At 36.2% G+C, this 13574-nt stretch overlaps 1 protein-coding gene across 1 annotated transcript; it reads right to left on the bottom strand.

Moving 5' to 3' along the window:
* Window positions 1–1937: 1937 nt before the first annotated feature.
* LOC120288409 (polyadenylate-binding protein 2-like) lies at window positions 1938–3041 on the bottom strand. The gene is made up of 2 exons (XM_039302372.1): window positions 2724–3041; window positions 1938–1988 (listed from the first exon to the last, which is right to left on the bottom strand). Exons 1-2 carry the CDS (start codon window positions 3039–3041, stop codon window positions 1938–1940), a joined length of 369 nt encoding a protein of 122 aa, XP_039158306.1.
* Between the last annotated feature and the right edge of the window lie 10533 nt (window positions 3042–13574).

Consider the following 13574-nt stretch of genomic DNA (forward strand, 5'->3'; position numbering starts at 1 on the left):
CGCCAGCCCTTGATCGATCGACGGCAAGGGCCCGTGAGCCCTCGTCGGATCTAGGCGAGGACCGTGACCCTCGCTCGAGATCCGGCAAGGGTCGGTGGCCCTCTCTTACCGGCCTAAGGGTCGCTGCTTGTTAGAGGGTCGCCTTAGTGGGCAGCGACCCTTGGCCCGGCTGAGTGAGGGCTATTGACTCTCGCCAGATCGGGGCGAGGGCTGCGACACTCGCCCCGGATCTAGGTGAGGGCTTGCGGGCCCTCGCCACTGGTTGGCTGGGGTCATCAGCCCCTAGCCAAGGCTCGGCGACCCCAGCCGAGGCTCGGCGACCCCAGCCGATGCTCCCCCCACTATCGCTAACCCTTCTGGCGAGAGCTCGCGGCCCTCGTCGCCTATTAGCTAGGGACCGGCGACCCCGTCGACCCTCCCCCTCTGTTGTTGGCCCCTTCCCGGCGGCGGCGGGGAGGCGGCGATGGTGAGGGCTCAACCCTAAACCGCCTCCCTTACCCCCTTCTTTGTTTTTTTATAAATTTTTTATAAATGTTTTATATAAATTTAATTTTTATATTAATTATTTGCCACGTCAAAAATAAAACGACGTCGTTTTTGCATTTTCTAGTCACGTTAGCGTGCAAAATGACGCCGTTTTGCACTTATTTCGCCAAAAAATAGCAACGTTAGCACTTTTGCCAGATTGGTACTTAAGTGATCCATTTTGCTCCGATTTTAACACTTAAGTGTCACTTTTCTAACTTTTGGCATTTAAGTGTCTCTCTGTGCCAAGTTTTGGCACTTAGGGTGTTCGGCACTCCAAACCTAAGAGGGAGTTAGGCAACAATAATCTAATGAAGACACGTATTAATCAATCAAATGCTAACCATCATAGTAGTCAGTGTAGAAATTTCCATGACGACATATTCAAAAGTCCAATATCAAATTACCCAACAATTGCTCCAAAGACATCTTCGCCGCTGGAAAATTCAAGAGGTTCATACACAGCAGCCGAGGATGTCATCTGGGATCATGCAGTAATTGGTGTCAGATTTTAGTTAGTGGAGAATTTTCATTTGAGAAAATGCTTCCAAGTGCTCTTTCATGTGAGCCTTCAGGTGTTGCGAGTTGTGTTGCCGTCGTTGTAGAGTCAAAGAGAGGACTGATAAACCTTCTTGAAGGCACGCTCTCATCTGTAGCATTATCAAAATAACCAAAGAACGAGCTAATTGTGGAAAAAGCGTCATTGATGGATACACTTTATTAGGAAGAGAAGGAAGCTTCGAATAGAATATTAGACCGGATTGGATCAGAATTTTTATAACTTTTGGATTCACCGTAAAATTAGATTAAACAGTGAGATCAACGACGATCTCTTGCACACATCGCATATTGATATTGATATTCTTGTAACTTTATGAAAAGGGTGGCAGAGTAGCTAATTTCAACTAAATTCTTACTTTCCTACATATACTTAGCTTGTCATTCAATAGAATGCCGTTCAGCTTCTCTACAGCTTTCCAGGCAGATTCCACGTTATCATATGTTACAAAGCCTTAGCCTTTCGACTGACCAGAAGAATCTGTAGCAACTTCGCAAGAGAGGATATTCCCAAGGGCAGAAAATGTACCATGTAATGCTTTCTGGTGAATCCTCATGTCCAAATTCTCGATGAACATATTTCCAGCCCCAATTTTACGGATACTAGGATTGTGCCGAGAATACACAATCCTAATTGGCTTCTCATTAAGATTAGTAGAGTTCAGCGCCTCGAAAGCCCGAGCAGCGTCAATCGGGTTGCTGTCATTAACATAACCATGGCCCAGTGATCGTCGCGTGGTCAGGTCCCTACAGACACAAATCGAGGCCAATTGACCGACCTGGTTGACCAGATCGTAAAGCTGGAAATCAGTGACATTTGAGTCCAGATCGTCGACATAGAGCGACATCGTTGCCTATTGGTTCCGCACCGCGTTCACTCCCGGGGTCACGTTCTGAGATTGAACCTGAACTTGCGTCATTCTGCCGAGCAAAAATCTTACTTCCTTTTTTGTTTTTTGAAACTTTTGCAGAACCCTTTTTGTGTTCAGCTTGCAGACATAGCTGTTAACAAAATCTCACAAATATATGTCTCCTGTCCATTTAGAACTAGAAGTAGACTACGAATGCAAGTACTAATAAGAGTATGTTGGGAATTTTTTTCTTCAGAATTTGTTGAGAAAAATTATTTCGCACAAAATGACGTCAGAACAATCAACATTTATGCAGCTAAATTAACCTAATTAGGAGATGGTTCAAGATTTAAACTGCACATGTGTCCCTCACACCAATATGTGAACAAAATTGTAATCTCCAAAGATTTAAGGCAAAACCATGAGACGATGGATTTCTTACCATAGGTAAACTAGGCAGAAGCCAAACTTATAGTCATAAATAAATCAAAACCAACAATAACTCAGCAAATCATCCATCTTGACTTGAGAGAGAAGACATAGAGGAAGACGAAGATGTAAAATTTTTCCTTATGTGGGCTATATTTATTGATATTGTAATTTACCATTTTAAGGGATTGTACTCTCCTCTCCTCACAATGGCTTGCTTGGATTCGAATTCTTATCACTTCTGGAATCACCGTAAAATTAGATTAAACGGTGAGATCAACGATGATCCTTTTCACACATCGCACATTGATATTGTAGCAACTTCGCAAGAGAGGATATTCCCAAGGGCAGAAAATGTACCATGTGATGCTTTTGGTCAATCCCCATGTCCAAATTCTCGATGAACATATTTCCAGCCCCAATTTTACGGATACTAGGATTGTGTCGAGAATACATAATCCTAATTGGCTTCTCATTAAGATTAGTAGAGTTCAGCACCTCCAAAGCCCGAGCAGCGTCAGTCGGGTTGCTGTAATTAACATAACCATAGCCCAATGATCGTCGCGTGGTCAGGTCCCTACAGACACAAATCGAGGCCAACTGAACGACCTGGTTGAACAGATCGTAAAGCTGGGAATCAGTGACATTCGAGTCCAGATCGTCGACATAGAGCGACATCGTTGCCTACTGGTTCAGCCCCTCGTTCACTCCTGGCGTCACATTTTGAGGCTGAACCTGAACCTTCGTCATTCTGCCGAGCAAAAATCTTCCTTCCTTTTTTTTTTTTTCTGGGAACTTCGAAGAACCCTTTTTTGTCTTCAGCTTGCAGACGTAGCTGTGCACAAAATCTCACACACACACACACACACACACACACACACATTTCTCTCCCGTCCAATGAGAAGCAATACAAATACTAATAAGAGTATGCTGGGAATTTTTTTCTTCAGAATTTGTTGAGAAAAATTATTTCGCACAAAATGGTTCAAGATTTAAACTGCACAGTGTCAGTCTCTTGCACCTATATGTGAACAATAATAATAATCTCCAAAGATCCAAGACAAAAACCATTAGACGATGGTCTTCTTACCAAAAGTAAATTATGCAGAAGCCAAATTAACTGTCATAATTTTATCAAAACCAATAATAACTCAGCAAATCATCCGTCTCAACTTGAGAGAGAAGACGAAGACGACGTGAAAATGGGACATTGCGTTGGGACCAAACAAATGGTTTAGCAGTAAACGGTTCGCCAAGAAAAAAGATTAAACGACGTCTACGCTTTTAATGATATCATTTTCCAAGTCACCTCGAATGATTTTATAATAATAATGCCAAGTGAGATTTTTAGGCGAGGAAAATTATCGTGAACACTCAAATGAATGCTTTTTTTTTTTTTAAGTTATGGCACCAGAGTAGATACTATATGAAAGTTATGACACAAATAACATAAGCTAGATGATCCATCCACAAATTGATGCACATGAACATGTAATACGAGGCACTCTCATTTTTTTTTTAATTAATAATTCTTTATAAGTCACCTGACAATGTTAGATTTTAGAGACTTTATCTTAGAATTGGAATATATTTGTTGCTTCTCGTGCATTTCTAAGCAACTTCTTCCTTCTTCCTCTAGGAGGCGACGGGTTAGAGGCAAGGGCCGGTGAGGTCGACCTTGCCCAGTGACGGCAAGGTCCACCTTGCTAAGCCACTAAGGAGGGGTTGCCATCGTGCAACATCAAAGCCGGTTGGCTAAATTTGGCTAGATTAACTGAATTTGTACAAATGCAAAGTGAAGAAGTACAACATAAGTGTCTTAACTTGTGTACAGCACTTACTTTAGTGCCACAATTTTTTGCTAGCTTACTTAAGTGTCAAAATCAAAAAAAAAAAAAACAATCACTTAAGTGCATCCAGCAAAAAATTGCAGCTAGAGAAATTATGTGGTTTTTATAATTAAAAATGTTATCTAATGTGGCATTTTATGGCACTAAAGTGATCACTTTTAATTAAGATTGACACTAAAGTGATCAGTTTTTTATAATGATTGACATTGAAGTAATCACTTCTTCTTCTTTTTTTATAATGATTGGCACTAAAGTGACCTTTTTTTCAATTTGCTCTATGATGTCGTTTAGGGTTTTTTTAGCACCGAAAATCACTTTTCATTAAGATTGGCACTAAAGTGATCACTTTTAATAGCAATTGGCACTAAAGTGATCATTTTTTTTCAACATTAACACTAAAGTGATCACTTTTTTAACTTGCTACACAATGTCGTTTAAAGTTATATGTTGATTGGGCATGTCAGCGAGTCACGTAAGATTGAGAAATTATTAAAATATTGCCACATTAGATTTCCGACGACTTAGATTGGAGTTGGCATTTAAGTAATCTTTTTTTTTTTAAGTCACACTTAAGTGAGCCGAACGAAAAGTTGTGGCACTAAAATGAGCATTGCACATAAGTCAAGGCACGTCTTGTGCACTTCTCCCAATGCAAAGGTTTAAGACTCAATTGGTCAAAAATAATATTTGTGATTGATTTGGTACAATTGTAATATGTTTATGACTTCTTTAATAATTTTCTTAGGAAATGGCTTGATTGATTTGGTACAATTGTAATAGGTTTATGACTTCTTTAATAATTTTCTTAGGAAATGGCTAACGCCAATAACTACTGGGCCTAGGTCAGTTTAATGGGCTTAGGGCTTAGGTGAGTGTGCTGGGCTTTTGTTGGACAATTTTGACGAGTCTGGGCTAGATTCAGATTTGGGAGACCTTAGGCTTGGTCTCGGTGAAGCAGAATATTGGATTTAGGCTTAGTTTAGGGCTCAGTGATTGGGCTGGATGATTTAGACACTTGGGCTTTACTCTTTAGAGAGGCTGAACATTGATCGGGCTGGGCTCTACAAAGGAGCCCAATCGCGATCATAGCCCAGGTTAGCGAGGACCTGGTCTCAGCCTCTGCCGGAACCGAGTCCAAGGACTCGACCCGGGTCAAGTTTTTTTCGATAATAAAATAATAATAATAATAAATTAAAAATTAAGTTGAAAAAAATAAAATAGAAATTGATTAGGCAATTCTATTTCTTGGTTTTTTAATGTCTTCACTTGATTGATTAATGGTTGACTTGTGTCCCTAATTGCACGTTTTGCTATGATTAGATGTATGTTAGGTTTTCAATGCATGCCCTCCGGCGAGTAGATTAGGAAGGTGATTAGAATTTAATTATGGGTTAATGGCTTTGGCCTACTACTTTGCAAACACAAGTGGGGATTAATTATCATTAATATTAGTCAATGGATCCCTAGATTGATTAGGAGATGGTGGGGATAATCGAATTGACTGAGTGAAATCAAATTCCTGAGCCTAATTTCTGGTTAGTATTTGATGAGCTTTGCTAACTGTTTGCTTTGGTTGAACGCATGTATGAATGAGTTGAATGATGATGAAATCAATTCTGAGATGTCAGTCGAATATCCGGTGTGGCGGCCAAGAGCTTGAAGAGTCAAGACGGTTCGTAGTGATCCAAGTGCAATTAGATTTAGCTTAGCTTAGCATAGCTTAGGCTAGTTTAGTTAATGAACTTAGGTTAGTTTAGAATTTTATCGGTAAACTAGCGTAGGTTCCAGTTAGATAGCAAGCAAAAAAAAAAAAATTATCATCAATCTTTTGATGAATGGATCAGTTTAGTTTAAATTAGTCTCATCACATTATAAAAATAAGTAGAATTAGGTTTATCTTGATCTGGTTTAATGGTCAGGATTAGTCTCTAATATCAAGTTTATGGGGTTTATGTCACAAGGCTCAATAACTAGGTGGTGTAATATTCTTTGCTCAACATTGCATCGGGTTTTCATTTCTAACACCTAGATAGTTGCTTTTAATACTTGGTTGTTTACTTTGCCGCATCGCACTTCCATAGCTTATGTGTTAATTTCTGTTTTAGATTGATTAAGACTAGCTTCGAAACATAATGAACCCCTCAAAAACATTACATGATCACTTAGTGACTTCAATACCTTTAGGTTCATAACTAGAAATCAAGATCGCATGACCACTATGATCAACTCACTTTCAAGTTAGGTACCAAAAAGGCGCTTATGAAAACATTTACATAATCATGTTCTTGTGCTTAGAATCTATGGTTCTATAGGAATTTAGATGACACTTCTACATCTCAATTGGTTTTTAGCCGACCCCAAATGATTAGTGGCGACTGCTAAAAATAATTAAGATGTAAAAAACTAAAAAAGCAAATCCAATGTCACACTAGGTATTGGCTTTGGGAAAGCCCGCGCTTATAATCGATGCACTGATTTTGATCACGATTAGATGACGTGTTCAAGCCATCTTTTGGGATGTTAATTTGGACCGTCTTATGAACCTCTAAATCTTCCTTGAAGCCTCGAAAGGGAGCCCCTTTATGAGGATCACAACACCCCTTGAATATGACAAAAATATGAAAAAGGTAAAAGACCAAACAGGTTCTTAGAATCTGACCCAAAAAAAAAAAAAAAAAAAAAAATCTCTTAGATGAGAAGTGCTTATAATATATATATAAAAAAAAAATGACATAGCAAAATAGAAGGTATTGTGTATTAGCTTAGACACTGTTCTTTGTTCTGTCAAATTAAGAGTTGTAAATTTCTTATGAGTAAACAATTTTGCAATTTTTTTTATGGCATCCACAACATTCTCATCAAACGTTTTAGATAATTTTTCAAGTTGCAGTAATAAACTGATTATTCAAAAAGGAGTGGTTGGGCAATTGAATATTAAATTGAAGAATCTACTTCACTACTTTTTTGCACATGGAGAGTATCTGAACACGATCAATGCCACTGCAAGGCTTATGTGACCTAATCAATAACAAATTATCAAAAATTTTAGCTGTCCCAATCGCTGGGACACTAGACTTTAGAATAACTAATCTCTGACAGATCATTCCCTCAAATTATAGCAAAGTGTCTTCTTCATCTCGGGCATCAAGTGCTTTTCAATTCTACAAGTCCCGTCATATTTTAGCAAGGATAGGGACATATACTAGCTTTCTAAGAAATCAACAAAAACAAGCCAGATGATAGTTGTTGAGATGTTGACGCAGCGAAAAGACACTTTGCTTCTTGATCACCGTCACCAACTCATAAATTTTGATGTATTTGACATACAAATAAAACACATCACACGGGCAAGTGACGTTCCAAATTAATGCGAAAAATATAGCAAGAGGTGGGCGCACTCACGGTGAACCGAAAGGAAGCCATGAGATTAATATACGAGATTAACGGCTTGTGAAGCAACGTGACAAGTTTTTCGGTAGATGGGCTTTACTCACGAGAAAGAAGAGACGAGCGAAATGAGCTATGAAAGGAAGAGGCCAGAAAGAAGCCAAGTGAAGAGTTTGGTCCTCCAACTCACATGAGCTCAAAAAAAAAGGTTCATTGAAGTTTTGTTGTCATTTTCATCTGTTTTAGTTGAGTTCATTGAAATCTCGACAAAGAATGAGCCACTTCAAAGGCTGAACTCGTACTGCAATTTTATCAAAAATATGATTTTTTTTTTGGTAGAAATTTGACAAAAAAAAAAACCAAGATTTGACTGCATGTAATTTTTCTATTTGATATCCAGTCGACTCAATTTTTGCGTTTACAGAAAGCTTGTAACTCGGAAAAATGCAATACTATTGTTGAAATTTTTTTAGGATTGTGCTTTTTGAAAATTTGGCTAAACCAGTGATCGTGGTGAAATTTTGCAATATTTTTCTTCCTTAAAATTGTTAGCGACATGATCCTTGAGGTGAAATTAAGCTTGTGCTTAGTTCTACCGGAATGTACTAGCTTGTCACATCACCTTACAATTTCTAAGATATTCTCAAAATATAAGACAAATGTAATTTAGAAGTTGCAATATCTTTTGATTCAGTCGTCAAATGTGGGCAAAGTATGGTCCTATAGAAGCATCAACTTTAGATCAAGTCCCAATTCTACTCAAACTTTTTTTTTGTATCATAAAAAATTCACAAACTTTCAATCCTCACCCATATTTGGTGCCATTAAACCTTCGTCTAATGATGCCTTATTAAAGGTTGTCAATTGAGTTTCAAAAAACATTTCTCTTCCAAGCCCCTCTATCCCTCCTGCTCTCTTCCTCTTTGAAACTTTCTTCATCTCTTTCACTTCTGGAGGGGAGGGATTTGACCTAGATCTCTCCCTCTTCTCCTAGTTGTTTTTCTTTTTTTTTTTTTATTTCTTTGTGTTTCTTTTCTTACTCTCCCGATCTAGTTTTAGATTTGGGAGTTTTGGGATCTATTTGATAATCATTCTGTTCTCGAAAATAATTTATGCTTCAGAGTGATTTTTTTATTATATTCCCTGGACAAATTTCTGAATATTTGAAGGCGTTTTGTAATTATTCAAAATTTCTATTCATGAGATAAAAATGTGTTTGTTAAGGCTTTAAATTCTTTTGTAATTTAGAATTTATTTTAATTTTAAAATTATTTTATTTTATTTTATTTTTTTCTGCTTCTCCTTCTTCCTCTTTGGCCGATTGTTGGCCTGGCCATCATCGAAGAAGGAGAAGCATAAAAGGAAAAAAGAAAAGAAGAAAAGAAAAGAGGAGAAAAAGAAAAGAAAATGAACTTAATTCTAGAGTTATTCTTAACAACAAATGAGTTTTTCTAATTCTTAATTCTATTCCAAATCTATTCCCAAGAATAATTTTTTTTCTCAGTAAAAAAAAAGTTACCAAACGGATTTTTGTTCTTTTTTTTTTTTTCTTTGGTTCTAGGAAACAAAAAAAAATAAATAGAATCAAGCACTATTTGACCAATTACTAAATAGGCCCTTGCTCTCCCAATCTTATATCTGGGAACTTTTCTCTTTGATCTAATTCTAGATTTTAGAGTTTTAATGAGTAAGTACTCCATCTCTAGTTTCAATGATGTTTAGAGTAACTTTGATGTCAAATATGAACTTTTTCAATGTGTTTTAGTTCAAAGCTTTGGCACTTCATATTAGTTACAAGGCTCGCTCTCACAAGTGTAGATCTAAGTTTTTTTTCAACACGTTTGTGTTATCTGCATACAGTGATGGTGTTGGGGACGTCAAACCAAAGCACACACCTCTGAAGGATAAAGCCGTAACTATACATAGAGGTCTCAGCGTGTGCTTGTCACTAATGTTGTGTGATTCAGTGATCATCCGCCGATCTTTTTGTTTGGATGCAGTCTCAAATCTGTTCTTGAAGGACAAACCTGTGATTATCTCTGTCAATCATGCTCTAATCATATGCCTTGATTTCTGTTTTTTTGGTTTATTTTGAAGCTCTATGGGCTTGCCTTGTTATTCTGACTTTTGAGATTTCCTATCATGTATCATTTTGGTAATGAATGAAAATTTATTTTAACCAAAAATAAATAAATAAAGGTTGTCAATTGCACATGTAATCTCCACGCTAAGACACCAAAACAAAGTTGTTGCAATCATCTTGGACTGGGGGCAATTTCAAGAATTAGAGCTCTATTCATCCTCAATTAGAGCTTGAAACAGATTCATCCTGAAAGATTCAATGTCTTTTCCATAAGATTCAACCCACTAAAGAATACGAAGTGAGAAACTTCTTCTCTTTTTTGGTTCGTGTGCTCTTCAACTAGTTTGTCAATTTCCTTTATGGTTGAAGTTGTTCCTATTGCTGAGACGAATTGTGGAAGAAATTTTACGTGGTTTATCAATACTTCTTCTCTTTTCAAGTTCATGTGCTCTTCAACTTCTCTGTCTATTTCCTTAATGGTTGGAGTTGTTTGCATAGTTGAGACAAATTGTGGAAGAAAGGGTTTATCAATACATGCATTGCTTCGTGCGTCTCAAGAGCTTTGAGCTTTTAACTCAAATCAACGTGTTTTACAAAGTGGTTCTGGTTTGAATTAAATTTACACTCAAGCCATAATTGCGGCAAACTAAGCATGATATTGCGAGTATGAGCCCTAATTGAATATGAACTTGTCATTTGGTAGGAGGAAGAGTAAGTGCAGATTTTTTTTCCTTCGAGCTCTAATTGAAGACGAATTGATTCCTAATTTCTTATAATTTCTTCCAATTGAAGACGACCAAATTGTCATTGTTTGGATGCCTTAATTCCGCATCAGCAAGCAACATGGAGATAAGTACATGTGGAATTGATACGTGGGACTTTAATAGCGTAATTGGAAGGAAATTTATGGATCAGATTTGGACATGGACTTGAAGTTTGTGATTTTTTTATGGAAGAAAAAAAAAATCAAGGCCAAAATAAGAATCTAAGCTACTTTTTAAGAAATTGGTCCTTATGAATTACCAAGAGATTAATTTCTGAAAATGAACTAGTAGTAGGTGGAATGAAGTAAATAGGATGAAATTTATTCAAAAAAAAAAATCCTCAGTTGAACTACATTGTTAGAAAAATCCAGGGCAAGTTATCGAATGGAATTATATATCTTTAATTACGGAAAATACAACAATCAATCAAATGTAGCAATTAATTATTGACTATAATGAATTGAAGGTCATGAATACAAATGTGGCAATTCTATCTGTGAAACATGATGAATCGACCAAGGTAATGAATAAATGACTTATGATGTATTTGTTTAACAAAAAAGTAAATATTTCGAAAATATTTTCCTAAAAATGATTATTTATATCATGTAGAAAAATTAGCAAAGAAAAAAATCATTTTAAATAATAATTTATGTCTAAAAAATTTGTTAATGATGTAAAAAAATTGTTAACTAATTTTTCTACATAAATATAGTTAATCATTTTTAGAAAAATATTTTCAAAATCACTATTTTTTTCATGAAAAAAAAAATACCTTTAATGTTGTAACATCTTTTGGAGATACATAAGCTAGAAGCTGGTTCAATGAACGAATAACCCCCATGTGTCCCCTACTTTGTCATTCATTTTAAGAATTAGCTGTTTTATCGTGCATTGCCTCAGAGTCATTATCCAGTTGAAGAATTATCTTGATTTGTTAGAGAGAATTTGCAATAGCTTATTGCTTTGTATAAACTTCGACAGTTGTTCTATTTTAGCCGTTGGTAATCGTGTCTCTTCCTCTTCGATTCATGTGTATCTATCTTGACCAATTTTGTGTGGCTGCTCCCGCCCCCCTCTTCTCCCTCCTTCTTATTACTAAGATAAAGCAATCATTGTTGCATAAAATGAGATTTATCTTGAACAGACGTTGATTGTGCTATATATGTATGTATGGGTCTTGAGATCAATTATCGTTACAAGTAAAAATGAGAAACATTTAAGGGCATTGTCACATGAAATTACAGTAGTATCTACTAGAAACAAATGGGTCAGGTTATCATCGCGTGAAGATGTTGATAATTATCATCTTCTCTCATGGAATGCAGATGGGAATGCAAGATTTTTCATCCTTGCCTTCAACAAAATGAAAGAAGTCTAAATAGGGTTTTGTTTCATGAAAAATGAATATTTGAAAAAATATATATATATATATATATTAAATGACCGCTTGTATCGCTTATAAAAATGAATGAACGAAATTTTTTTCATTATTCAAGAAAATGTTAGACATAAATTATTGTCGACAATGAAAACATTATTTTTTGGCTAATTATTTCAAGTTATCATTTTTAAAAATATATATTTTTCAAATTATTTATCTTTTACAAAATGAATGGAGCTAGTATTTTATTATCAGGAAGTCTTCAATGATCAGACTCCAAATGGTGTATGGGCGTAATGTGCATTTTGGAATATTCACTATAATTTTTCATGGGCATTTCAAGTTTTGAAAAATGGGCATATGCATCCTAAAGTTAAATGACCGCACAACTATTGGTCCGAGGATTCAGGAGATCAGAGAGATACGGATCCACTCGTGTGCAAATTGACCTTCAAATCCAACGAAAGAACGAGGCCGTAATCATGTTTATCTCATCCCAAAGGTGCGTTTAGTCCATGAGCCTCACCAGCGTGCTCTCCCTTCGGATTTGCCCACCAAAATCAAACCTTTTCACGTTTTTATTTGATGATTTTACTAATTTTCCTAACAAAACCCATTTTTCCTGAAAAGAAAAAGTATGGATTGGACATATATTATAGAATGCTAACGAAAACCTTAGCATCATGTTTGTAGCTAATCGTCGAGGCGGATCATAAAATAAGTTGTTTATAGCATCCATTGCAGATGAAGTGGATCCCTCAAGTGATAATCTCAATATTCTCTGTGTGATTTGGGTTGCTTCAACATTTATAAATTTTTTTTTTCGAATCAATAGAACAACTACTTTTTATCATATTTCATTGTTCATTTTAAAAATCGGCATTTATACATTGGGGTTGTCATGTCATATCATTATATATTGCACCTGATTTGTCATATCTTGTTGCATGTGCTTGTAGTTGTGTCATGCCATTCTCGCAATGTCAAGGTTGAATTTGGCTTTTCGATTGACATTTTCATGAACAGTTTCACATGAAAATAGAGTCACACCACTATACATGAGAAAACAACCTTGTAAATCACTATCAATATCAAATAAGTATCTAGGCGACATGTCGAGAGATTTGAATTAAAAAATTATCTAATATACTTCGGAAAAAAAATTGATGGGTGGCTTAAGACTTGACCAAAATTAAGTTGCGGTATTGAATAGGAGTATACAAAAGAATTTGGAATCGCCCGAAACTGAACCGGCCCAATCTAAAACTAGCAATTCCCATGGGGACCAGTTTGGTTCTTAGTCCCAATAATTGGAACTAGTGAGTACTAGCCCAGATTCTAGTTTTGGGGTGGAATTTCCCACCTAGACCATCCAGATTGAACTAGTATATATTTTAATGATGATTTGATATAATCTCGTGCATTGTGAACAACCTCAAATAATTTAGCATGAGATTGGTGTTGAATCTGAATTCGTTAATGTGTTTCCTCATCTTTTAGCCAAACATAAATAGCCTATTTAATAAAATGTTCCTAAGGGGCAATATGTTTGAACCGAAAAAACATGTTTTATGCTGAGATCAAATCGGTTTCGTGTGAGTTTATTTAATTGATTTCATACATTTGTAATGATTTTTGTACGCATCTAGTTTCAAGTTCGATTGGACATTTTCAAGAATTCAAAAGGGTTTTGGACATTGTAGTTTGGTTAGAGACATTCAGATCGGTTCTATGGCCCAACTC

This window comes from Eucalyptus grandis, chromosome 9 (genome assembly GCF_016545825.1).
Source record: "Eucalyptus grandis isolate ANBG69807.140 chromosome 9, ASM1654582v1, whole genome shotgun sequence".
Taxonomy (NCBI): Eukaryota; Viridiplantae; Streptophyta; class Magnoliopsida; order Myrtales; family Myrtaceae; genus Eucalyptus; species Eucalyptus grandis.

Bases quoted from the DNA above. Each gene is read 5' to 3' on its own strand.
- LOC120288409 (XM_039302372.1), bottom strand. From the start codon at position 3,041: ATGTCGCTCTATGTCGACGATCTGGACTCGAATGTCACTGATTCCCAG. The intron at 1,989-2,723 runs GTACATTTTCTG...ACGCAAGTTCAG, and splicing joins TTGACCAAAAGCATCACATG to GTTCAATCTCAGAACGTGAC.